At 53.2% G+C, this 24,773-nt stretch overlaps 1 protein-coding gene and 1 non-coding gene across 2 annotated transcripts in view; both read left to right on the forward strand.

Annotated features, from left to right (window-relative positions):
- LOC105709190 (polycystin-1-like protein 1) overlaps positions 1–20,268 on the forward strand; it is a 103,370-nt gene extending 83,102 nt beyond the window's left edge. The window contains 7 exon segments of the mRNA XM_064372007.1: positions 550–685; positions 1,787–1,871; positions 5,774–5,817; positions 7,313–7,377; positions 7,672–7,781; positions 8,287–8,322; positions 20,191–20,268. Coding sequence (XP_064228077.1) covers positions 550–685; positions 1,787–1,871; positions 5,774–5,817; positions 7,313–7,377; positions 7,672–7,781; positions 8,287–8,322; positions 20,191–20,268 — 554 coding nt within the window.
- On the forward strand, positions 4,535–4,640 carry LOC135273103 (U6 spliceosomal RNA). The gene has a single exon (XR_010340965.1). It is a non-coding gene; the product is annotated as a U6 spliceosomal RNA (small nuclear RNA).
- Positions 20,269–24,773: the final 4,505 nt, after the last annotated feature.

A 24,773-nucleotide genomic window follows, 5' to 3' on the forward strand; every position in this document is an offset into this window, starting at 1 on the left:
CAGTCACAAGCCCTGTCCCTAGTGGCATGTGGGACTTGATCCAAATCAGGGCAGACCCTCAGGTTCCAGGTCAGCCTGCTTAGTTGTTTGGGTCTGAAATGGAAACTGGTCCCTCTGCCTCTGAACAGACCCATTGGTCTGTTCAGAAGAGGAGGTCCCCAAAAGCTTTCTGAGGGCACAGTGAGGCAGGAGTGGCTGCTCACCACAACCACCCACACCCTAGACCCTTAGGTGAGCACCAATGTCCCAGCTCAGCAGTCAGGCAGGAGTTCCCTCATTCTCAGCCTGTGAGGTCTATTCAGGACCTCGAGGCATTGGAGGAGGCTATGGCTGGAAAGGCCATCTGCTTCACTCACTCGGCTGATTCAGATGTTAATATCACCTGGAAACACCCCCCACCCCAAACACACTCAGAAATCACATTTAACCAAATGCCTGGGCGCCCTGCAACCCCATCTGGTTGACACCTAACATTCACCACGATACTCCGTGTGGATGGAGATGCCGAGGTCTCTTGAGCTGCCTTGTCTCTGTCCTACTCTTCCACAGCACCCAGCAGTGGTTTGGAGAGACTAATGCCCCGGTGGTCAAGAGCCCCTCTGCCATGGTGGAACTCTGCAGTGTGGGCCATCTGTGGGACCACTTCTCTGGCCTGTGGTTTGGGGACAGGATTTCTAGGCTACAGGTGAGCTGTAGAAGTTTTCAAACATCCTCAGATCCTCAGGGGGAAGGTCTAGCATTTGTAAATAAACCCTGCATTTCTGGGAACTCATCAGATGCAGGCTCCAGATGTCACTATTGCTATTTTCTCCCTCATTTCTAACCTCTCACCTTTTGGGGTAAATAAAATATGCAGATCTCAAAGAGTGGCTTGGCCTGGCCAGCCCTGCCATGGCAGCAGGCTTGGATGGAGTCCAGATGTTAAACAAGAAGCTGCAGGACCTCCGTGCAAGGAAGGAAGGAACTCAGCTGCAGAGCTCCTGAGAGGACCAGGTTCCCAGCCAGGAGCTGTGGCTGGAATATGCTGTTCCTGGTCTCCCATCAATTGAAAAAGCATATGCCTTTGAGACAGGGATTATGATGCATGTGTCATGGATTCTGATCCTGTCACCCGGCACATGCTGCCTCTCTGGCTCCTGTGCAGCTTGGACTCACCATCGGAGACCCCAGGGTCATTCAGTGTGGCTCTGTGGCCCACGTCTTCATAAACCACAAAGAGTAGCCACAAAGCCAAGGCCTTTTCTTCCCATCTCTTTTCATCTTCTCAACTGTAGGTGTTGAATCACTCTGTGAGGATGGGAAGGTACTTAGACCTCCCTAGTGCCTCAGTTTGCTCATCTGTAAAATAGGAATGTCAGAGAGCTTAATCCTAGGGTTTGGGGAGGAGCAGCTGAAATACGAAAGCAGTCCTGTTGGCATCATGCCTGGTCCTGCGGAGAGCCCCGCCGGCATCCAGCTTTGTTGTTGCTGCCGTCATTATTATTATACCCCAAACCATTTTCTGCCCCTTCCCCTCTCTGTGCTCTGTTCTGTCTGCATGTTGGATTTTCCTTTCTCTTTCCCACTGAGCAGCTTCAGGGAGGTTGCTATGCTCTTGGCAGCAATGGGCTCCCCTTTGATGAGAAGGAAGATACTGCTCATGTCCAGCACCATCCCCATAGCTGCTTTCCTGCCACAGTGAGGCCACGGGCCCTGTCATGCAGGGTCTCTGTGCTTGGGTAGCAATGACAGCTGGGTGGCCTGCTCCCCTAGAGGATGCTGACCACCACACTTTCCCCTGGGGCAGGTTTGGCCAGGAGCAGTGTGTGCAGTGGCTGCAGCTGCTGTCCCTCTCTGTGGTCTGCTGTGTTTTCATCACCCAGCCACTTATGGTAAGAAACACCCTCCATGGTGAAGGTGCCTTCCACCAGCAGGGGACCTAGACGGGAGGGGGAAACAGAGGCTTCATTTTGATGGTGTATTGCTTTTCTTTATAGACTGATTTAAGTTGTGGTGAGAGAGAACCAGGAACCAGGCTCTGTGTTAGGCGGCACATGGGCCTCTTCGTTAATCATCATGAAAATCCTATGAGGAGTGAACTGCTTTAACCCACATTTTCTTATTTGAGGAAATTGAGCCTCAGAGAATGTAGGTCTCTTGGGCAAGGCCATACCTGGTGAAGTTGGGCTGGGAATCCAAGGCAGTGACTACTGGTATCTTTTTTTTTTTTTTTTGAGACGGAGTTTCGCTCTTGTTACCCAGGCTGGAGTGCAATGGTGCGATCTCGGCTCACCGCAACCTCCGCCTCCTGGGTTCAGGCAATTCTCCTGCCTCAGCCTCCTGGGTAGCTGGGATTACAGACACGTGCCACCGTGCCCAGCTAATTGTTTGTATTCTTAGTAGAGACGGAGTTTCACCATGTTGACCTGGATGTTCTCGATCTCTTGAGGTCATGATCAACCCGCCTTAGCCTCAAAAACTGCTGGGATTACCGGCGTCAGCCACCATGCCCGGAACATATTTTTCTTTGTTTCTTTTTTGAGACGGAGTTTCGCTCTTGTTACCCAGGCTGGAGTGCAATGGTGCGATCTCGGCTCACCGCAACCTCCACCTCCTGGGTTCAAGCAATTCTTCTGCCTCTGCCTCCTGAGTAGCTGGGATTATAGGCACGCGCCACCATGCCCAGCTAATTTTTTGTATTTTTAGTAGAGACGGGCTTTCACCATGTTGACCAGGATGGTCTCAATCTCTTGACCTCGTGATCCACCCGCCTCAGCCTCCCAAAGTGCTGGGATTACAGGCGTGAGCCACCACACCCGGCATATTTTCTTTTTTTTAATAAGATGGGGTTTCACCATCACGGCCAGGCTGATCTTTAACTATTGACCTCAGGTGATCCACCCACTTCGGCCTCCCAAAGTGCTAGGATTACTGGCGCAAGCCACAGCGCCCGGCCCAATCTCTCTGATTTTTAAAAATAAAGTTGGCTGGGCATGGTGACTCATGCCTGTAATCCAAGCACTTTGGAGACCAAGGTGGGCAGATTACCTGACGTTGTGGGTTCAAGACCAGCCTGACCAACACGGTGAAACCCCGTCTTTTAAAAAAATAAGTAAAGTTAAAAATAAATAAAGTTAAGGCTGGGTGTGAGGGCTCACGCCCATTATACATGCACTTTGAGAGACTGAGGTGAGTGGAACACCTGAGGTCAGCAGTTCGAAAGCAGCCTGGCCAACATGATGAAACCCGTCTCTTCTAAAAATACAAAAAAATTACTTGAGCATGGTAGTGAGGATCTGTAATCTCAGCTCCTCAGGAGGCTGAGGGAAGAGAATCATTTGAACTGGGGGGCAGAGTTTGCAGTGAGCCAAGATCCTGAAACTGTACTGCAGCCCAGGCAACAAGAACAAAACTCTGTCTCCAAAGTAAATAAAACAAGAAATAATTAAATAATAAAGTTTAGACTGGGCACAGTGGCTCACCCCTGAAATCCCAGCATTTTGGGAGACTGAGAAAGGAAGATCGTTTGAGGCTCAGAGTTTGAAACCAGCCGGGGTGACAGAACAAGATCCCGTCTCTACGAAACTTTAGCTGGGCGTGGTGCTGTGCACCTGTAGTCCTAGCTACTCAGGAATTTGAGGTGGGAGGATTGCTTAAGACCTAGAAGTGGGAGGCTGCAGTAAGCTATGATTGCACCACTGCACTCCAGCCTGAGGGACAGATCAAGATCATTTGTGTAAAAAAAAATAAATAAACAAATATAAACTTCCTTTTTTTGAGACAGACTCTTGCTCTGTCACCCAGGCTGGAGTGCAGTGGCACGATCTTGGCTCACTGCAACCTCTGCCGTCCAGGTTCAAGTGATCCTCCTGCCTCACCCTCCTGAGTAGCTGGGATTACAGACGCACACCACCATATCTGGCTAATTTTTGTATTTTAGTAGAGACAGGTTTTCACCATGTTGGTCAGGCTGGCCTTGAACTGCTGACCTCGTGATCCACCCATCTCTGCCTCCCAAAGTGTTGGGATTACAGGCATGACCCACTGCGCCAGGCCATAATCTTGATTTTTCAGAAGGTTTTTAGATTAAAAGATTTACAAGGTGGGGCATGGAGGCTATTGCCTATAATCCCAGCACTTTTTGAAGCACAGGAGGGTGGATCACCTGAGGTCAGGTGTTCAAGACCAGCCGGCCAATGTGGTGAAACCTGGTCTCCAATAAAAATTAAAAAATTGGCCAGGCGTAGTGACTCACGCCTGTAATCCAAGCCCTTTGGAGGCTAAGGCAGGCAGATCACCTGAGGTCGGGAGTTCAAGACCAGCCCGACCAACATGGTGAAACCTTGTCTTTAAAAAAAAAACACACACACACACACAAAAATTAAGTTGGACAAGGTTGCCCACACCTCTAATCCTGGCACTTTGGAAGGCTGAGGTGGGCAGATCATGAGGCCAGAGGTTCGAGATTAGCCTGACCAACATAGTAAAACCCATTCTCTGTAAAAATAAAATAAAATAAAATAAAATAAAATAAAATAAAAAATTACCTGGGCATGTGCTCGCCTCGGCAGCACATCCACTAAGATTGGAATGATACAGAGAGATTAGCAGGGCCCCTGCGCAAGGATGACATGCAAATTCATGAAGCGTTCCATATTTTGTTCTTTTTAAAAATAAAATAAAAATAAATTTAAAGTTAAAGTTAAATAAAGGAAATTAGCTGGGCACGGTGGTGGACACCTGTAAACTCAGCTACTTGGGAGGCTGATGCAGGAGAATCGCTTGAACAAAGGAGGCAGAGGTTGCAATGAGCCAAGATTGCACCATTGCACTCCAGCCTGGGTGACAAGAGGGAAACTCTATCTCATAAAAAGGCAGGTCAGAGGGGATTTATCCAGCACCTCGTCTTTACAATTGTAGATGCTGATCTCTCTGATTTTTTTTTTTTTTTTGAGAAGGAGCTTCACTGTTACCCAGGCCAGAGTGCAATGGCATGATCGCGACTCACTGCAACCTCCGCCTCATGGGTTCAGGCAATTCTCCTACCTCAGCCTCCTGAGTAGCTGGGATTACAGGCACGCATTACCATGCCAAGCTACTTTTTTGTATTTTTAGTAGAGACGAGGTTTCACCATGTTGACCAGGATGTTCTGGATCTCTTGACCTCGTGATCCACCCGCCTTAGCCTCCAAAAGTGCTGAGATTACAGGTGTGAGCCACCGGGGCCGGAAGATTTTTTTTTTTTTTTTTTTTTTTGAAACGGAGTTTCGCTCTTGTTACCCAGGCTGCAGTGCAATGGGGCGATCTCGGCTCACCGCAACCTCCGCGTCCTGGGAGCAAGCAATTCTCCTGCCTCAGGTCCCGAGTACCTCGAATTACAGGAGTGAGCCTCCGCGCCTGGAAGATTTTTTTTTTTTTTTTTTTTTTTGAGACAGAATTTCGCTCTTGTTACCCAGGCTGGAGTGCAATGGCGCGATCTCGGCTCACCGCAACCTCCGCCTCCTGGGTTCAGGCAATTATCCTGCCTCAGCCTCTTGAGTAGCTGGGATTACAGGCATGTGCCACCATTCCCAGCTAATTTTTTGTATTTTTAGTAGAGACGGGTTTCACCATGTTGACCAGGATGGTCTTGATCTCTTGACCTTATGATCTACCCACCTCGGCCTCCCAAAGTGCTGGGATTACAGGCATGAGCCACTGCGCCCGGCCATACTTATTATTTTTAGACCTGTATGAAGCATATTATTCAGTCAGACCTAAAGCTTTAAATACCAGTTGTCCTGTGGTTTTCCAGAAAGACAAGGCCAGTCAGTGTTCTGTCTCCCTGGAGGTTGTCTGGTAACTAAGTTGAGCACAGTAACTTAAAATCTTTGTTAAAAATACAGGGCAAAAATGGATAGCTCCTTGTCACTTTTAATTTGCCTCCCTCTGAATCTTCCGCTGTGTTTAACTGACAATGTTATAGATTGGCATCATTCCCAGTTTAGCCAAAAAGAATCGGTCTCCTGGTCAGGAAGGTTTTTTCCCTACAAATTCACGGAATGACCAAGGGACCTTCCAGATGCATGTAGTTAAAAGAATAATCTGTCTGTTCTGCACAGCACACTTCCTATCCACATTTAGAATGTTTATGCTGAGAAAGCACCACTGTTTATAGTCAAGTGACCAAGCTCAGGAAATAGTTCATCAAATTGGCCAGCCATTTAATTTTCTTGGGATACAGTTTTCATGATTATGCAGCTCCTAAATTTAATAAGTCTGACTACACCAAATTTTCTTTCTTTTTTCTTTCCTTTTTCTTTTTTTTTTTTTTTTTTGAGGCAGAGTCTTGCTCTGTCACCCAGGCTGGAGTGCAGTGGTACAATCTTGGCTCACTGTAACCTCCACCTCCCGGGCTCTAGCAATTCTTGTGCCTCAGCGTCCTGAGTAGCTGGGATTACAGGCATGTGCCACCATACTGACTAATTTTTGTATTTTTAGTAGAGATGAGGTTTCACCATGTTGGCCAGGCTGGTCTTGAACGCCTGACCTAAGGTGATCTGACCGCCTTGGCCTCCCAAAGTGCTGGAATTACAGGGGTGAGGCACTGCATCCAGCCTATTTTTTAAAATGTTATCTTTGTGCCTGGATGTGAGCTCAGCAGATGAGTTCCTGCTCATATCTGGGAGGGAGAGAACCATGTAAAAACATTACTTGACAGGTTTTATGAAGGATGTACGAGGGGAAGGACGTGGGGCCCTGCCCATCCTGAAGGGGACGGAGCGGTGTTCTTGGAGGGCAGCACTGAGCAAGCCTTGAGGCGTAAACGAGGCACTGCAGTGATGAACACCTTTACACGTCTCAAAAAGGAAAAACCAATGTGTTGCTCTTCCTAAAATGTTTTCAGAATTGTCACTAGGTACGTGTTGCTCTGGATTTGAATTATCTCCATAAATAAAATAAACTCTAACAACTAAAAAAAGGTTTTTTTTTTACACAAAGACAATTATTTAAGACCTTTATTAACAAGTGCTCTAATCTTCCTCTGAGGCTGTTCCCCCCTGCGCTGTGAGCTGATCCCTGAAGCTGGAGGGGCTGTACTTTCCCACGTAAACCATTATCTCCCATCCACTATCAGCACAGGGCAAGTGCAATCTCACTCCTCCTCGCCCCCCAGACCTCAGGCAGGCCTCTAGCCCAGGAGGTAGGAATGTAGGGGCAAAGGCTGCCTTTTCCGAACAGGCAAATGGAATAACTCTGACAAGAGTTGGCGTCCGGCAAACCTAGTGGCATCCGGAGAACCTAGCCTGTGGGCGAGATGAGCGGCCTGTCCTGTTTTCTGGTGACTCTCCAGTACCAGAAAGAAGTATCCCCCTTCTGAGACAATGTACACCGGCCTGAACTGGCCTGAAATGAGAGGTAGCAAAATTTCTCCCTTGGTAACATGTGGGTGATGGGATTCTGGATGAAGTTTTCTCTGTTATATTAACTTAAAGTGCACTTATTAGATTTTTATTATATTTAATTGGAGGGAGAAACTAGAAGGCTATAGAACTTTTTAATACTATGTACATATTGCAGGAAAATTAATGAAGTTGGTCTGCCTTTCCTGTATAGGAAAATGTGAGTTACTTTGCATATGTTTGAAAAGACATACAGGAATATATATTGAAAGCCCTGCCATAACCAGCTGCTTCCGAGCATTTGTTTCAGTGGCACCTCCGCCCATCCTGCACTCTTTGAGCTGCCGCTGGATGCCTCCCCTGCACAGTCCTCTGGCGACCACCCCGGAGACTGTGTGCAGGGTCGACAAGGAACCCCTGGTTGGTCTCGATGCCAGGATGGTCTCGATCTCCTGACCTTGTCCTACCCACCCAGGACCAGGGCAAAGGTCCAGGAACCCACATCCCTCCTCCACCCATGATGCCCACTGCCATGGGCATCATGGTCCTTGTCCCCACTACCCGGTCACCACCTGGTGCCACCCAAGGGTGCCTTCCTGTGGCTAGCCTGGGCAGGGCCCTCAGGAGGGAGGCCAAACTGTGCCCACGTGAGCACCTGCAGGATGAAGTCAGAGCACAATGAGGTGACAGGTAGGGCAGGCAAAGGGCAGAAGAGGAAGGAGCAGGGAGGAGGGTGGAGGGCTCTGGAGAGAGTTGCAGTGAGGGGTGGGGATGCCCCTGGATGGAGGCATGGAGGGAACCTGCATCCATCGAGGATGCTGCGGAGTGGGAAGGTGCAAGGAAGTGGTGGGTACAGGTGGGCTGCCCCACCACAGGCTGCTCCCTGAGCCTGGCCTGTCTGTGCTTGGTGGCTCTGGCTCTCCAGGCTCCAAGAGCAGAGGCCAGCATGGACACGACCCAGGTAAGCAAGAGGTATTTGTGGGGTGGACAGGGAGGGGATGAGGGGTGCTGTCACTGCTCTGAGCAGCTGCACAGAAGCAGACCCTACAGGCAGCCCTCTGGCTGGAGTTTTAAGGACCTGGAAGACGCAGTGGTTAAGAGCCAGTTCTTGGCAGCCTGGCCTCCAGAATGCAGGTACACACTGTGGAAGCTCCAGCCTTGTCCTCCAGAATGTCACAATCAGTGCTGAGCCAGGATGTGGATGGATGTGGGAGGAGACCTTGAGGCACCAGTGAGCCTCTGTGCACCAGGGCACCCCATAGCCCCTGCCTTTACTGGGATCAAGAACTGAAGGCCCAGCCAGGACTGCTGGCTATGATCACTCTCACCCAGCACAGCCAGAAAGCTGTCCCCACCCAGAGGATGGGGGATGCCCAGAGTGCCTGGAGGATGAAGAGTGTGTAGGATGCGAGCCCACTCACCCAGGACACCTAGCCTTCTGCAGAGCCACTCAGCTGGAGCTTCTGGGATTTGGAAGCCTGGGCATCCCACTCAAGAAGATTTCCATGCAGCTCCACACCTCTGGCCATGAGCCCTTGTTCCTGCCTTCCTTCTCAGGGTTCCCCTTTCCTTTTTTGCAACTCACAGTGAGTGTCCCGACCTGGGCATCCTTCCAGGAGTCAGTGAAGCCACTTATGTACAGCACCTTGCACTGTGCCCAGCTGAGCCAGCAAGATCCAGTGTCTACCAAGCCACCAGCCTTCTCTAGGGTGCTTCCTCATGAATTCTGGGCAGGCCCAGCCTCAGCGATTGCCTTGAACAGAAATAGCTGCTCCCTGCTTCCCTAGCAGGCTCTCAATTTATTTTATATTTTTTATTTTTGAAGTGGAGTCTCACTCTGTCTCCCATGCTGAAGTGTAGTGGTGCCATCTTGGCTCACTGCAACCTCTGTCTTCTGGGTTCAAGCAATTCTCCTGCCTCAGCCTCCCAAGCAGCTGGGACTAGGTGCGTGCCACCATGCCTGGCTAAGTTTTTTAGTAGAGACAGGATTTCACTGTGTTAGCCAGGATGGTCTCGATCTTCTGACCTCGTGATCTGCCCGCCTCAGCCTCCCAAAGTGCTGGGATTACAGGCATAAATGCTGCAGGCATTCCTCTGAAGGACTCAGCATCAGCTATATGTGAAGCAAGAGGTGTCTTAGTAAATCCCAAACCACTCAATACCCCCTCCAGGATATGTCCTCCACCACCAACCATGGAATTTACAAATGAGTAACAAGTAAGAAGGCATGCTGGCTTGGGGACACCCATCCCTGGAGTCAAATTACCTCTTTGCTGAATAGCTGTGTGGCCTTCGGCAAGCTGCTTAACTTCTCTGAAGTTGCTTCCTTACCTGCTCAATAAGAGCAGGGCATTTAGGAGAAGGTTAAACCGAATAGCATCCGTGAAAGTACCAGGTATAGTGCCAGGTGATTGCAAGCTTCCTTTTCCTAAAAGCACAGGAGCCTTTCCCATAATCTGCAAATGGAAATATCAGAGGTAACTCAGGTGGGGATTTTAACTTCCATTCAGCCGTGGACAGAGTGCATCAATGGCCTGGAACAAAGCCACCCATTCACCAGCCACATTTGGGGGAACCTCCCCCATACCAAGCCGTAGATAAGGTACTGGAAAGGTTAACATGAATATGGCTTCTGCTCTCAGGTAGCTGACAATGTGGGGGTCTGGGGTTGGGATACAAAACGGTAAAAACCAACTAGAGCACAAGGAGATGAATGCAGTAACCACCATAGTCCCCTAGTGCTTGCCCCATGTCAAGTGTTAGATACTTCCCATGCATCCATGCACTAAATGAATGATCACACATCCCTACACGGAACTCACAGTTATTGACCCCATTTCATGAATAAGAAGACTGAGCACAGAGATGTTCCAAGTTTGACAGCCACTGAGCGGGAGAGTCAGATACAGACCCAGGCCATCCCTTACCCAGTTCATGCCCTTGACCACTTGTACCAAAGACACTTGACTGATCCAATGAGCAAGTCCACAGGCCTCCAGAGGAGGGAAGTTTAATTCTATGTGGAATCCTGCAGACTGAGTTCGGGACTGAATAAGGCTTTGAAGCACAGAGGTGGTGAGAGAGGCATTCCAGAGAGAGGCATGAGAGAAGGTGCAGTGGCGAGAAGCTTGAAGGCCAAAGGCCACATACAGGAACAGTTCTGGAGGGGGTGTGAGGAAGTCAGGTCAGGGACAAAATGGGAATGAAGGCCTCCAGAGTCTCCTTCACTTCATTACAGGAAAAGCAGAAGACATACACTTGGAAATGCATGTTTCTGAGAAGTCACTTCTCTCTGGAACCAGAGATCCCAATTTGAAATTCAATTCCTGTTACAGGCCCATCCTCCCAACTCCCAAGCTCTCTGTCTAGCAGCAAAGCCAACAGCCTGCCGAGAGTTCTCTTTTCCTTAGACTTACCTCAGTACTCATTAACTGAGTTTACTGATTCAGTTTGATGTCTGCAGCTGAAATCACAGTTCAACCAGTCAGACATGTGAAAACTCAGAGAAGGAAAGTAATTTACTCAAGGTCACATAGAAAGTTAGGGGTGACACAGAACTCCTCCGCATGCCTTCCAAGCAATAGTTTGGACCTGTGAGCAGAGGAAGCACCGGAAATGTTAGTATAATTTTTGTTCAAATGTTTCAGGTTCATGTAATTTTGACAGTAGGTAAAACCATCAAAAATTGGCCAGGCGCAGTGGCTCATCTCTATAATCCTAGCACTTTGGGAGGCCCAAGCAAATGAATCACCTGAGGTCAGGAGTAAGAGACCAGCCTGGCCAACATGGTGAAACCTTGTCTGTACTAAAAACACAAAGATTAGCCGGGTGTGGTGGTGCACACTTGGAATCCTAGCTACTTGGGAGGCTGAAGTGAGAGGATCACCTGAATCTGGGAGGTGGAGGTTGCAATGAGCCAAGTTGACACCACTGCACTCCAGTCTGGGCAACAGAGAGAAACTCTGTCTCAAACTAAATAAAAACTAAAAACCATCCAATGTGAGCAGTTGTGACCAGGGAACCTCATGGTGTCTACACACTTGCATTGCAGAGAATGAGCCTTGCAGGGCAGATTGATGGAGCTGGAGGTTTAGGAGGACTTTACTTCTTATTTATTTTTATTTTTTTAGAAAGCTTTTGCTCTGTCACCAGGCAACAGGCTGGAGTGCAGTGGTGCAATCTCGAGTCACTGCAGTCTCCTCCTCCTGGGTTCAAGCAATTCTCCTGCATCAACCACCCAAGTAGCTGGGACTACAGGCACATGCCACCATGCCCAGCTAATTTTTGTATTTTTAGTAGAGACGGGGGTTTCACCATGTTGGCCAGGATGGTCTCGATCTCTTGACCTCGTGATCCACCCGCCTCGGCCTACCAAAGTGCTGGAATTACAGGCGTGAGCCACCATGGCCGGCACTTTTCTTTTTTTTGTTTTTTGAGACAGAGTCTTACACTGTCTCCCAGGCTGGAGTGCAGTGGTGCGATCTCAGCCCATTGCAACCACCGCCTCCCAGGTTCAAGCGATTCTCCCTCCTTGGTCTCCTGAGCAGCAGAACCACGGGCATGCACCACCACGGCCAGCAATTTTTTTTTTTTTTTTTTTTTTTTGAGACGGAGTCTTAAACTGTCTCCCAGGCTGGAGTGCAGTGGTGCAATCTCAGCTCATTGCAACCCTCGCCTCCCAGGTACAAGCAATTCTCCTGCCTTGGCCACCTGAGTAGCTGCAACCACAGGCATGCACCACCATGGCCACCTAATTTTTTTTTTTTTTTGAGACGGAGTTTTGCTCTTGTTACCCAGACTGGAGTGCAATGGCGCCATTTCGGCTCACGGCAAGCTCCGTCTCCCGGGTTGAGGCAATTCTCCTGCCTCAGCCTCCTGAGAAGCTGGGATTACAGGCACGCGCCACCGTGCCCGGCTAATTTTTTGTATTTTTACTAGAGACAGGGTTTCATCATGTTGACCAGGATGGTCTCGATCTCTTCACCTCGTGATCCACCCGCCTCGGCCTACCAAAGTGCTGGGATTACAGGCGTGAGCCACCACGCCTGGCTTTTTTGTTTTCGTTTTTTTTTTAATTAGCTGGCCATGGTGGTGCATTCCTGTGTTTCCAGCTACTCGGGAGGCCAAGGCAGGAGAATCGCTTGACCTGGGAAGCGGGGGTTGGAATGAGCTGAGATCGCAACACTGCACTCCAGCCTGAAAAAGAAAAAAAAAAAAAAAATTAGCTGGCCATGTTGGTGCATGCCTGTGGTTCCAGCTACTCAGGAGGCCAAGGCAGGAGAACCGCTTGAACCTGGGAGGCGGGGGTTGCAATGAGCTGGGATCGCAGCACTGCACTCCAGCCTGGGGGGCAGAAGGCCGAGGGTCGAGGCTCACGCTTGTAATCCCAGCACTTTGGGAGGCCGAGGCGGGTGGAGCACGAGGTGAAGAGATTGAGACCATCCTGGTCAACATGGTGAAACCCCGTCTCTAGTAAAAATACAAAAAATTAGCTGGGCACGGTGGCGCGTGCCTGTAATCCCAGCTACTCAGGAGGCTGAGGCAAGAGAATTGCCTGAATCTGGGAGGCGGAGGTTGCGGTGAGCCGAGATCGCGTCATTGCACTCCAGCCTGGGTAGCATGAGTGAAATACGGTCTCAAAAAAAAATTAGCTGGCCATGGTGCTGCATGCCTGTGGTTCCAGCTAGTCAGGCGACCAAGGCAGGAGAATCACTTGAACCTAGGAGGCAGGGGTTGCGGTGGGCCGAGATCGCGCCTTTGCACTCCAGCGTCGGTAAGTAGAGCGAAACTCAGTCTCAAAAAAAACAAAAATTAGCTGGCCGTCGTGGTGCATGCCTGTGGTTCCAGCTACTCAGGAGGCCAAGGCAGGAGAATCGCTTGAACCTGGGAGGCGGGGGTTGCAATGAGCTGAGATCACACTACTGCACTCCAGGAAGTAAAAAAAAAAAACAAGAGCGGAGTTTGGCTCTCGTTACCCAGGGTGGAGTTCAATGGCGCGGTCTCGGGTGACTGCAACCTCCGCCTCCCGGGTTCAGGCAATTCTGCTGCCTCAGCCTCCTGAGTAGCTGGGATTACAGGTCCGCGCCACCGTGCCCAGCTAATTTTTTGTATTTTTAGTAGAGACGGGGTTTCACCGTGTTGACCAGGATGGTCTCGATCTCTTGTCCTCGTGATCCACCTGACTCAGCCTCCCAAAGTGATGGGATTACAGGCGTGAGCCATCAGGCCCGGTCTTTTTTTTTTTTTGAGACAGAGTCTTACTCTGTCTCCCTGGCTGGAGTGCAGTGGTGCGATCTCAGCTCATTGTAACCCCCGCCTCCCAGGTTCAAGCGATTCTCCTGCCTTGGCGTCCTAAGTATCTGGAACCACAGGGATGCACCACCATGTCCAGCTAATTTTGTTTTGTTTTGTTTTAGAGACGGAGTTTCGCTCATGTTACCCAGGCTGGAGTGCAATAGCGCGGTCTCGGCTCACCGCAACCTCCGCCTCCGGGGTTGAGGCAATTCTCCTGCCTCAGCCTCCTGAGTAGCTAGGATTACAGGCACGGGCCACCGTGCCCAGCTAATTTTTTGTCTTTTTACTAGAGACAGGGTATCACCATGTTGACCAGGAAGGTCTTGATCTCTTGACCTCGTGATCCACCCGCCTCGGACTCCCAAAGTGCTGGGATTACAGGCGTGAGCCACCACGCCCGGCCTTTTTTTTTTTTTTTTTTTTTAAATTAGATGGCCATGATGGTGTATGCCTGTGTTTCCAGCTACTCGGGAGGCCAAGGCAAGAGAATCGCTTGAACCTGGGAGGTCGGGGTTTCAATGAGTTGAGATCGCACCAGTGCACTCTAGCCTGTGAGACAGAGTACGACTCTGTCTCAAAAAAAAAAAAAAAAAAAAAAAGCCGAGTGTCGTTGCTCACGCCTGTAATCCCACCACTTTGGGAGGCTGAGGCGGGTGGATCACGAGGTGAAGATATCGAGACCATCCTGGTCAACGTGGTGAAACCGCGTGTCTACTAAAAATACAAAAAATTAGCTGGGCACGGTGGCGCGTGCCTGTAATCCCTGCTACTCAGGAGGCTGAGGCAGGACAATTGCCAGAACCCGGGAGGCGGAGGTTTCGGTGAGTCGACATCGCGCCATAGCAGTCCAGCCTAGGTAACAAAAGTGAAACTCCGTCTCAAAAAAAAAAAACAACAAAAAATTAGCTGGCCGTGGTGGTGCATGCCTGTGGTTCCAGCTACTCATGAGGCCAAGGCAGGAGAATCGCTTGAACCTGGGAGGCGGGGGTTGCAATGAGCTGAGATGGCACCATTGCACTCCAGCCTGGGAGACAGAGTAAGACTCTGTCTCAAAGAAAAAAAAGAAAAAGGCCGGGTGTGGTGGATTACGCCTGTAATCCCAGCACTTTGGGAGGCCGAGGCGGGTGGAGCATGAGGTGAAGAGATTGAGACCATCCTGGTCAACATGGTGAAACCCTGTCTCTACTAAAAATACGAAAAATTAGCTGGGCACGGTGGCGCATGCCTGTGATCCCAGCTACTCAGGAGGCTGCGGCAAGAGAATTGCCTGAACCCGGGAAGCGGAGGTTGCGGTGAGCCGAGATCGCGTCATTGCACTCCAGCCTGGGTAGCAACAGCGAAACAGGGTCTCAAAAAAAAAAAAAAAAAAAATTAGCTGGCCATGGTGCTGCATGCCTGTGGTTCCAGCTACTCAGGCGGCCAAGGCAGGAGAATCGCTTGAAACTGGGAGGCGGGGGTTGCGGTGGGCCGAGATCGCGCCTTTGCACTCCAGCCTGGGTAACAAGAGCCAAACTCCGTCTCAAAAAAAAAAAAAAATTAGCTGGCCGTGGTGGTGCATGCCTGTGGTTCCAGCTACTCAGGAAGCCAAGGCAGGAGAATGGCTTGACCTGGGAGGCGGGGGGTGGCAATGAACTGAGATCGCATCACTGCACTCCAGCCTGAAAAAAAAAAAAAAAAAGAAAAAGAGCGGTGTTTTGCTCTTGTTACCCAGGGAGGAGTCCAATGGCGCGATCTCGGCTCATCGCAACCTCCGCCTCCCGGGGTGAGGCAATTCTCCTGCCTCAGCCTCCTGAGTAGCTGGGATTACAGGCACTCGCCACCGTGCCCAGGTAATTTTTTGTATTTTTAGTAGAGACGGGGTTTCACCATGTTGACCAGGATGGTCTCGATCTCTTGACCTCGTGATCCACCGGACTCCGCTTCTCAAAGTGCTGGGATTCCAGGCGTGAGCGACGACCCTCGGCCTTTTTTTTTTTGAGACAGAGTCTTACTCTGTTCCCCAGGCTGGAGTGCAGTGGTGCGATCTCAGCTCAGTGCAACCGCCGCCTCCCAGGTTCAAGCGATTCTCCTGCCTTGGCCTCCTGAGTAGCTGGAACCACAGGCATGCAACACCATGGCCAGCCAATTTTTTTGTTTGTTTTCTTTTTGAGACGGAGTTTCGCTCTTGTTACCCAGGCTGCAGTGCAATGACGCGATCTGGGCCCACCGCAACCTCCGCCACCCGGGTTCACGCAATTCTCCTGCCTCAGCCTCCTGAGTAGCTGGGATTACAGGCACGCGCCACCGTACCTAGCCAATTTTTTGTATTTTTAGTAGAGACGGGGTTTCACCATGTTGATCAGGATGGTCTCGATCTGTTGACCTCGTGATCCACCCGCCTCGGCCTTCGAAAGTGCTGGGATTACAGGCGTAAGCCAGCACGACTGGACTTTTTATTTTTGTTTTTTGAGACAGTCTTACTCTGTCTCCCAGGCTGGAGTGCAGTGGTTCCATCTCAGCCCATTGCAACCCCCGCCTCCCAAGTTCAAGCGATTCTCCCTCCTTGGTCTCCTGAGCAGCAGAACCACGGGTATGCACCACCACGGCCAGCAATTTTTTTTTTTTTTTTTTTTTTTTGAGACGGAGTCTTAAACTGTCTCCCAGGCTGGAGTGCAGTGGTGCGATCTAAGCTCATTGCAACCCTCGCCTCCCAGGTACAAGCGATTCTCCTGCCTTGGCCACCTGAGTAGCTGCAACCACAGGCATGCACCACCATGGCCACCTAATTTTTTTTTTTTTTTGAGACGGAGTTTTGCTCTTGTTACCCAGACTGGAGTGCAATGGCGCCATTTCGGCTCACGGCAAGCTCCGTCTCCCGGGTTGAGGCAATTCTCCTGCCTCAGCCTCCTGAGGAGCTGGGATTACAGGCACGCGCCACCGTGCCCGGCTAATTTTTTGTATTTTTACTAGAGACAGGGTTTCATCATGTTGACCAGGATGGTCTCGATCTCTTCACCTCGTGATCCACCCGCCTCGGCCTACCAAAGTGCTGGGATTACAGGCGTGAGCCACCACGCCCGGCGTTTTTTGTTTTTTTCTTTTTTAATTAGGTGGCCATGGTGGTGCATTCCTGTGTTTCCAGCTACTCGGGAGGCCAAGGCAGGAGAATCGCTTGACCTGGGAGGCGGTGGTTGGAATGAGCTGAGATCGCACCACTGCACTCCAGCCTGAAAAAGAAAAAAAAAAAAAAAAATTAGCTGGCCATGTTGGTGCATGCCTGTGGTTCCAGCTACTCAGGAGGCCAAGGCAGGAGAACCGCTTGAACCTGGGAGGCGGGGGTTGCAATGAGCTGGGATCGCAGCACTGCACTCCAGCCTGGGGGGCAGAAGGCCGAGGGTCGAGGCTCACGCTTGTAATCCCAGCACTTTGGGAGGCCGAGGCGGGTGGAGCACGAGGTGAAGAGATTGAGACCATCCTGGTCAACATGGTGAAACCCCGTCTCTAGTAAAAATACGAAAAATTAGCTGGGCACGGTGGCGCGTGCCTGTAATCCCAGCTACTCAGGAGGCTGAGGCAAGAGAATTGCCTGAATCTGGGAGGCGGAGGTTGCGGTGAGCCGAGATCACGTCATTGCACTCCAGCCTGGGTAGCATGAGCGAAACACGGTCTCAAAAAAAAAAAATTAGTTGGCCATGGTGCTGCATGCCTGTGGTTCCAGCTAGTCAGGCGACCAAGGCAGAAGAATCACTTGAACCTAGGTGGCGGGGGTTGCGGTGGGCCGAGATCGCGCCTTTGCACTCCAGCGTGGGTAAGTAGAGCGAAACTCGGTCTCAAAAAAAACAAAAATTAGCTGGCCGTCGTGGTGCATGCCTGTGGTTCCAGCTACTCAGGAGGCCAAGGCAGGAGAATCGCTTGAACCTGGGAGGCGGGGGTTGCAATGAGCTGAGATCGCACTACTGCACTCCAGGAAGTAAAAAAAAAACAAGAGCGGAGTTTGGCTCTTGTTACGCAGGGTGGAGTTCAATGGGGCGATCTCGGGTGACTGCAACCTCCGCCTCCCGGGTTCAGGGAATTCTCCTGCCTCAGCCTCCTGAGTAGCTTGGATTACAGGTCCGCGCCACCGTGCCCAGCTAATTTTTTGTATTTTTAGTAGAGACGGGGTTTCACCGTGTTGACCAGGATGGTCTCGATCTCTTGTCCTCGTGATCCACCTGACTCAGCCTCCCAAAGTGATGGGATTACAGGCGTGAGCCATCAGGCCCGGTCTTTTTTTTTTTTTTTGAGACAGAGTCTTACTCTGTCTCCCTGGCTGGAGTGCAGTGGTGCGATCTCAGCTCATTGTAACCCCCGCCTCCCAGGTTCAAGCGATTCTCCTGCCTTGGCGTCCTAAGTATCTGGAACCACAGGGATGCACCACCATGTCCAGCTAATTTTGTTTTGTTTTGTTTTAGAGACGGAGTTTCGCTCATGTTACCCAGGCTGGAGTGCAATAGCGCGGTCTCGGCTCACCGCAACCTCCGCCTCCCGGGTTGAGGCAATTCTCCTGCCTCAGCCTCCTGAGTAGCTAGGATTACAGGCACGGGCCACCGTGCCCAGCTAATTTTTTGTCTTTTTACTAGAGACAGGGTATCACCATGTTGACCAGGAAGGTCTTGATCTCTTGACCTCGTGATCCACCCGCCTCGGACTCCCAAAGCGCTGGGATTACAGGCGTGAGCCACCACGCCCGGCCTTTTTTTTTTTTTTTTTTAAATTAGATGGCCATGATGGTGTATGCCTGTGTTTCCAGCTACTCGGGAGGCCAAGGCAAGAGAATCGCTTGAACCTGGGAGGTCGGGGTTTCAATGAGTTGAGATCGCACCAGTGCACTCTAGCCTGTGAGACAGAGTACGACTCTGTCTCAAAAAAAAAAAAAAAAAAAAAAAAGGCCGAGTGTCGTGGCTCACGCCTGTAATCCCACCACTTTGGGAGGCCGAGGCGGGTGGATCACGAGGTGAAGATATCGAGACCATCCTGGTCAACGTGGTGAAACCGCGTCTACTAAAAATACAAAAAATTAGCTGGGCACGGTGGCGCGTGCCTGTAATCCCAGCTACTCAGGAGGCTGAGGCAGGACAATTGCCAGAACCCGGGAGGCGGAGGTTTCGGTGAGCCGACATCGCGCCATAGCAGCCCAGCCTAGGTAACAAAAGCGAAACTCCGTCTCAAAAAAAAAAAAAACAACACAAAATTAGCTGGCCGTGGTGGTGCATGCCTGTGGTTCCAGCTACTCATGAGGCCAAGGCAGGAGAATCGCTTGAACCTGGGAGGCGGGGGTTGCGGTGGGCCGAGATCGCGCCTTTGCACTCCAGCCTGGGTAACAAGAGCCAAACTCCGTCTCAAAAAAAAAAAAAAAATTAGCTGGCCGTCGTGGTGCATGCCTGTGGTTCCAGCTACTCAGGAAGACAAGGCAGGAGAATCGCTTGAACCTGGGAGGCGGGGGTTGCAATGAGCTGAGATCGCACCACTGCACTCCAGCCTGAAGAAAAAAAAAAAAAACAGGGCAGAGTTTCGCTCTTGTTACCCAGGGTGGAGTCCAATGGCGCGATCTCGGCTCTTCGCAACCTCCGCCTCCCGGGTTCAAGCGATTCTCCTGCCTTGGCGTCCTGAGTATCTGGAACCACAGGGATGCAGCACCATGGCCAGCTAATTTTGTTTTGTTTTGTTTTAGAGACGGAGTTTCACTCTTGTTACCCAGGCTGGAGTGCAATAGCGAGGTCTCGGCTCACCACAACCTCCGCCTCCCGGGTTCAGGCAATTGTCCTGCCTCAGCCTCCAGAGTAGCTAGGATTACAGGTACGGGCCACCGTGCCCATCTAATTTTTTGTCTTTTTACTAGAGACAGGGTATCACCATGTTGACCAGGAAGGTCTTGATCTCTTGACCTCGTGATTCACCCGCTTCGGACTCCCAAAGCGCTGGGATTAGAGGCGTGAGTTACCAAGCCCGGCCTTTTTTTTCTTTTTTTTTTTTTTAAATTAGATGGCCATGATGGTGTTTGCTTGTGTTTTCAGCTACTCGGGAGTTCAAGGCAAGAGAATCGCTTGAACCTGGGAGGCCGGGGTTTCAATGAGCTGAGATCGCACCACTGCACTCTAGCCTGTGAGACAGAGTACAACTCTGTCTCAAAAAAAAAAAAAAAAAAAAAAAATGCCGAGGGTCGTGGCTCACGCCTGTAATCCCAGCACTTTGGGAGGCCGAGGCAGGTGGATCACGAGGTCAAGATATCGAGACCATCCTGGTCAACGCGGTGAAACCGCGTGTCTACTAAAAATACAAAAAATTAGCTGGGCACGGTGGCGCATGCCTGTAATCCCAGCTACTCAGGAGGCTGAGGCAGAAGAATTGCCTGAACCCGGGAGGCGGAGGTTGCGGTGAGCCGAGATCGCGCCATTGCACTCCCGCGTGAGTAACAAGAGCGAAATTCCGTCTCCAAAAAAAAAAAAAAAGAAAAGAAAAGAAAGTCCTACTGCGCAAAAACGAAGCCCTTCTCTGGCTGCCTGCCCTCGGAGAAAAGCTGCGCTCCCTCAAGCTCCAGGGCTCCGGGGGCCTGCCGCCGCCTATTCCGGGCGCGCACCTGGAAGTCCCGAGCTAGGGCCCCGCCTTAGTCGCCTACTCCAAAGCCCCGCCCCGCCGCGCTTCACCGCGCCTGCGGCGCTGCTCCACCGCCCCGTCTCGCTACACCGCGCCTGCGCCCCACTCCATCGCCCGGTCCCGCTCCACTGCGCCTGCGCCTCGCTCCACGGCCCCGCCCCGCTGCGCGGCGCCTGCGTCCTGCTCCACTGCGTCTGCGTAGCGAGCGCCAGTGTTGCAGTTCCAGTCCGTCGGGAGCAGTGCGCGGGTCGTCTGGTGGTTGCGGAGCCGTTGGCGTCCGCCGCGAGGGAGCGTCGGCGTGGAGGCGCCTTCTGGCTCGGGCTGGGACCGGCTGGAGCGCGAACGAGTAACGGCGGCAACTGCGGGCATGTGGCGGCGGCCTCAGCGGCCAGCAGGTAAGGTCCGCGCGGGGGAGGGTGGGTCTTGCATGCCCCTGCCGGGGTGCGGGTTGCGGGCGTGCCAGGGTTGCGGCGGCCTGGCCGAGGGTGTAGGCGAGCTCGGCCCGCGCGGAGTCCGTTCGGGAATTGTCCTTCCGGCGGCGCCCGCACCGCGCCCACTGCCGGCCGGTCCTCGGCGGGGACCCGGGCGGGGCGGGCCTCGGCCTCGGGGCGGGCGCGCGCTCCTTCTTCGCCGGCCCGTACTCCTCCGTCTTCCCATTTCCTCCGCCCCCAGCCAACATGGCCGCCACTCTCCTGTCTCCAGTTCCTGGCCGTTGCCGGCCTCTTTGCGCGCGCTTTGTTTGAAGCAGGCCGGCGGGCTCGTGGGTGGCGGCGCTGTGCAGGCGGACGCGGGGGCGGGGTAGGGGCGGGTTGGGTCACCCCGCGGACGCGGGCCTGCCCTCGGGCCACCCTTCCTAGCCCCGCGGGATGGCCGTGGTCCTTGCAAGCTGTAGGTTGCCGGAACGCCCATCGACCAGTCCTCGCGCCGGCGCAGCCCCCTTCCTGATGCGCGCGGCGAAACTTGCGTGCTCTGGAGAGCCACGCACTTTTCTTCTCCTTAGTGAGTGGCCTTGGATGTATTCGTCTAGGAGTGAGTGTGTTGAAATTTGCAATGCGGGACCGCGCAGCCCCTCTGGTTTGGCTTTCTCCGGCGTCGATTGTGCGTTCTTGGTTTTACAGAGGTTTCTTTTGAGTAATGGCTTCAGTATTGTCAACCCCATACGCATTTGGAAGTTTGTTTATGCAATTGTTTTTACATTTCTCTTGTTATTTATAATGTTTGAATTAGATTTTGTGTTTTTGGAGAGATTTTCTGTACGTGGTGGAAGCGTTTTTAATCTTGGTAAATATGGATTGTCTATTTTATCCTGTTGATCGGGAAGCAATACCAGGAACGTTGAAACGTTTTAAAGGCTTTCACTCTCCACTGACTTGTGCGAAAGACGACATACATACTAAAACGGAAACACCTGTCTTTTTTTTCTATTGGAGTTTTCTGGAAGAAATTCTGTGCAATCTGAAAAGATTGATGGAGGATACAGTAATTGCTGTCTACATCGCTTTTGTTAAGCAGTGTAAATTAGACAAACTTGGAGATTTATACCTGGACATACTGAGTTTTTGAACTGTCTTGAAGTGAAATTTTGGAAACGGCAGGTAAAATGAGGCTTCTTCCAACCTCACCCCCACCCCCCGCCCCAGCTTGGTTAACAGGCAAACACCAAAATATTGTAATATCTGATGGGCCTGGGTCTCTGGACAGGGGTAGGCGCCGGTATCCTGGGTCTCTGGAAAGGGTAGGTGCTGGGGGTTGGGTCTCTGGACAGGGGTAGGTGTTTGGGGATTTTGGTCTCTGGACAGGGGAAGGTGCGGGGTCCTGGGTCTCTCGAAAGAGGCAGGTGCCGGGTGTTTGGGTCTCTGGACAGGGTCAGGTGCCGAGGGGCCTTGGCCTGGGTAGGTGCCGGGGTCCAGGGCCTCTGAACAGGGGCAGGTGCCGGGGGTTTAGGTCTCTGGAGAGGGGCAGGTGCCAGGGGCCTGGGTCTCCGGACAGGGGTAGGTGCTGGGGGGCCTGGGTCGCTACACAGGGGTAGGTGCCTAGGTGCTTGGGTCTCTGGACAGGTGCAGGGACCGGGGGGCCTGGGTATCTGGACAGGGGCAGGTGCCGGGCTTCAGGGAATCTGGACATGTTCAGGTGCTGGGGTCCTGAGTCTCTGGACAGCTGTAGGTGCAGAGGGGCCTTGGTCTCTGGACAGGGTCAGGTGCCGAGTGCCCTTGGCCTGGGTAGGTGCCGGGGTCCAGGTCCTCTGAACGGGCAGGTGCTGGGGGTTTAGGTCTCTGGAGAGGGGCAGGTGCCAGGGGCCTGGGTCTCTGGACAGGGGTAGGTGCTGGGGGGCCTGGGTCTCTACACAGGGTTAGGTGCCTAGGTGCTTGGGTCTCTGGACAGGTGCAGGGACCGGGGGGCGTGGGTATCTGGACATGTTCAGGTGTCGGGGTCCTGAGTCTCTGGTCAGCTGTAGGTGCCGGGGGGCCTTGGTCTCTGGACAGGGGCAGGTGCCGGGGAGCCTGGGTCCCTTGACAGGGGCAGGTGCCGGGGTCCAGGGCCTCTGGACAGGGCTAGGTGTCGGGGTGCCTGAGTCTCTGGACGGGGGCATGTGCCGGGGGGCCTGTGTCTCTGGACAGGGGTAGCTGCTGGGGGCGGGTGTCTCTGGGCAGGTGTAGGTGCCAGGGGTCCTGAGTCTCTGGACAGGGGAGGTGCCGGGGGCCCGGGTCTCAGGACAGGGGTAGGTGCCGGGGTCCTGAGTCTCTGGACAGGGTTAAGTGCCGGAGGCCTGGGTCTCTGGACAGGTGTAGGTGCCGGGACGCCTTGGTCTTTGGATAGGGGTAGGTGCTGCGGGGCCTGGGTCTGGAAGGGGCAGGTGCCTTGGTCTCTGTATAGGGGTAGGTGCTGGGGGGCCTGGGTCTCTGGAAGGGGCAGGTGCCGGGGGCCTAGGTCTCTGAACGGTGGTTGGTGCCAGGGGCCTGGGTCTCTGGACGTGTAGGTGCCAGGGGTCCTTGGTCTCTGGACGGGGGCAGGTGCCAGGGGGCCTGGGCCTCGGTAGGTGCCGGGTTCCAGGGCCTCTGGACAGGGAAAGGTGCTGGGGGGACTGGGTCTCTGGACAGGGACAGGTGCCTGGGGGCCTGGGACTCGACATGGGTAGGTCCCGGGATCCAGGGCCTCTGCATACGGGCAGGTTCCGGGTGGCCTGGGACTCTTGACAGGGGCAAATGCAGGGGCGCCTGGGTCTCTGGACAGGGATCAGTGCTGTCTGGCCTGGGTCTGGGGACAGGGGTAGGTTCCCGGGGGGCCGGGGTCTCTGGACAGGGGTAGGTGCTGGGGGGCCTGGTTCTCTGGACAGGGGTAGGTGCTGGGGGGCCTTGGTGTCTGGACAGGGATAGGTGCGTGGTCCTGGAAAGGGGTAGGTGTTAGGGGTCCTTGGCCTCTGGACAGGGGCAGGTGCAGGGGTCCAGGGCCTCTGGACAGGGGCAGGTGCCGAGGGTCTGGGCCTCTGGACAGGCGCAGGTGCCGGGGCGCATGGGTCTTGGACAGGGGTAGGTGCCGGGGGGCCTGAGTCTCTAGAAACTGGTAGGTGCCGGGGTCGGGGTCTCTGAACAGGGGTAGGTGCCAGGGGCCTGGGTCTCTGGACAGGGGCTGGTGCCGAGGAGCCTGGGTCTCTGGACAGGGGCAGGTGCCGAGGTCCAGGGCCTCTGGACAGGGCTAGGTGCCGGGGTGCCTGAGTCTCTGGACAGGGGTAGGTGCCGGGGGGCCTGGCTCTCTGGACAGGGGTAGGTGCCGGGGGTCCTCGGTCTCTGGACGTGATAAGTGCCATGGGCCTGGGTCTCTGGACAGGGGTAGGCGCCGGTATCCTGGGTCTCTGGAAAGGGTAGGTGCTGGGGGTTGGGTCTCTGGACAGGGGTAGGTGTTTGGGGATTTTGGTCTCTGGACAGCGGAAGGTGCGGGGTCCTGGGTCTCTCGAAAGAGGCAGGTGCCGGGTGTTTGGGTCTCTGGACAGGGTCAGGTGCCGAGGGGCCTTGGCCTGGGTAGGTGCCGGGGTCCAGGGCCTCTGAACAGGGGCAGGTGCCGGGGCTTTAGGTCTCTGGAGAGGGGTAGGTGTCAGGGGCCTGGGTCTCCGGACAGGGGTAGGTGCTGGGGGGCCTGGGTCGCTACACAGGGGTAGGTGCCTAGGTGCTTGGGTCTCTGGACAGGTGCAGGGACCGGGGGGCCTGGGTATCTGGACAGGGGCAGGTGCCGGGCTTCAGGGAATCTGGACATGTTCAGGTGCTGGGGTCCTGAGTCTCTGGACAGCTGTAGGTGCAGAGGGGCCTTGGTCTCTGGACAGGGTCAGGTGCCGAGGGCCCTTGGCCTCGGTAGGTGCCGGGGTCCAGGGCCTCTGAACAGGGGCAGGTGCCAGGGGTTTAGGTCTCTGGAGAGGGGCAGGTGCCAGGGGCCTGGGTCTCTGGACAGGGGTAGGTGCTGGGGGGCCTGGGTCTCTACACAGGGGTAGGTGCCTAGGTGCTTGGGTCTCTGGAC

The sequence above is a fragment of the Aotus nancymaae genome, unplaced genomic scaffold (genome assembly GCF_030222135.1).
Source record: "Aotus nancymaae isolate 86718 unplaced genomic scaffold, 86718_ANA_hifiasm-v0.15.2.pri h1tg000260l, whole genome shotgun sequence".
NCBI classification, from domain to species: domain Eukaryota; kingdom Metazoa; phylum Chordata; class Mammalia; order Primates; family Aotidae; genus Aotus; species Aotus nancymaae.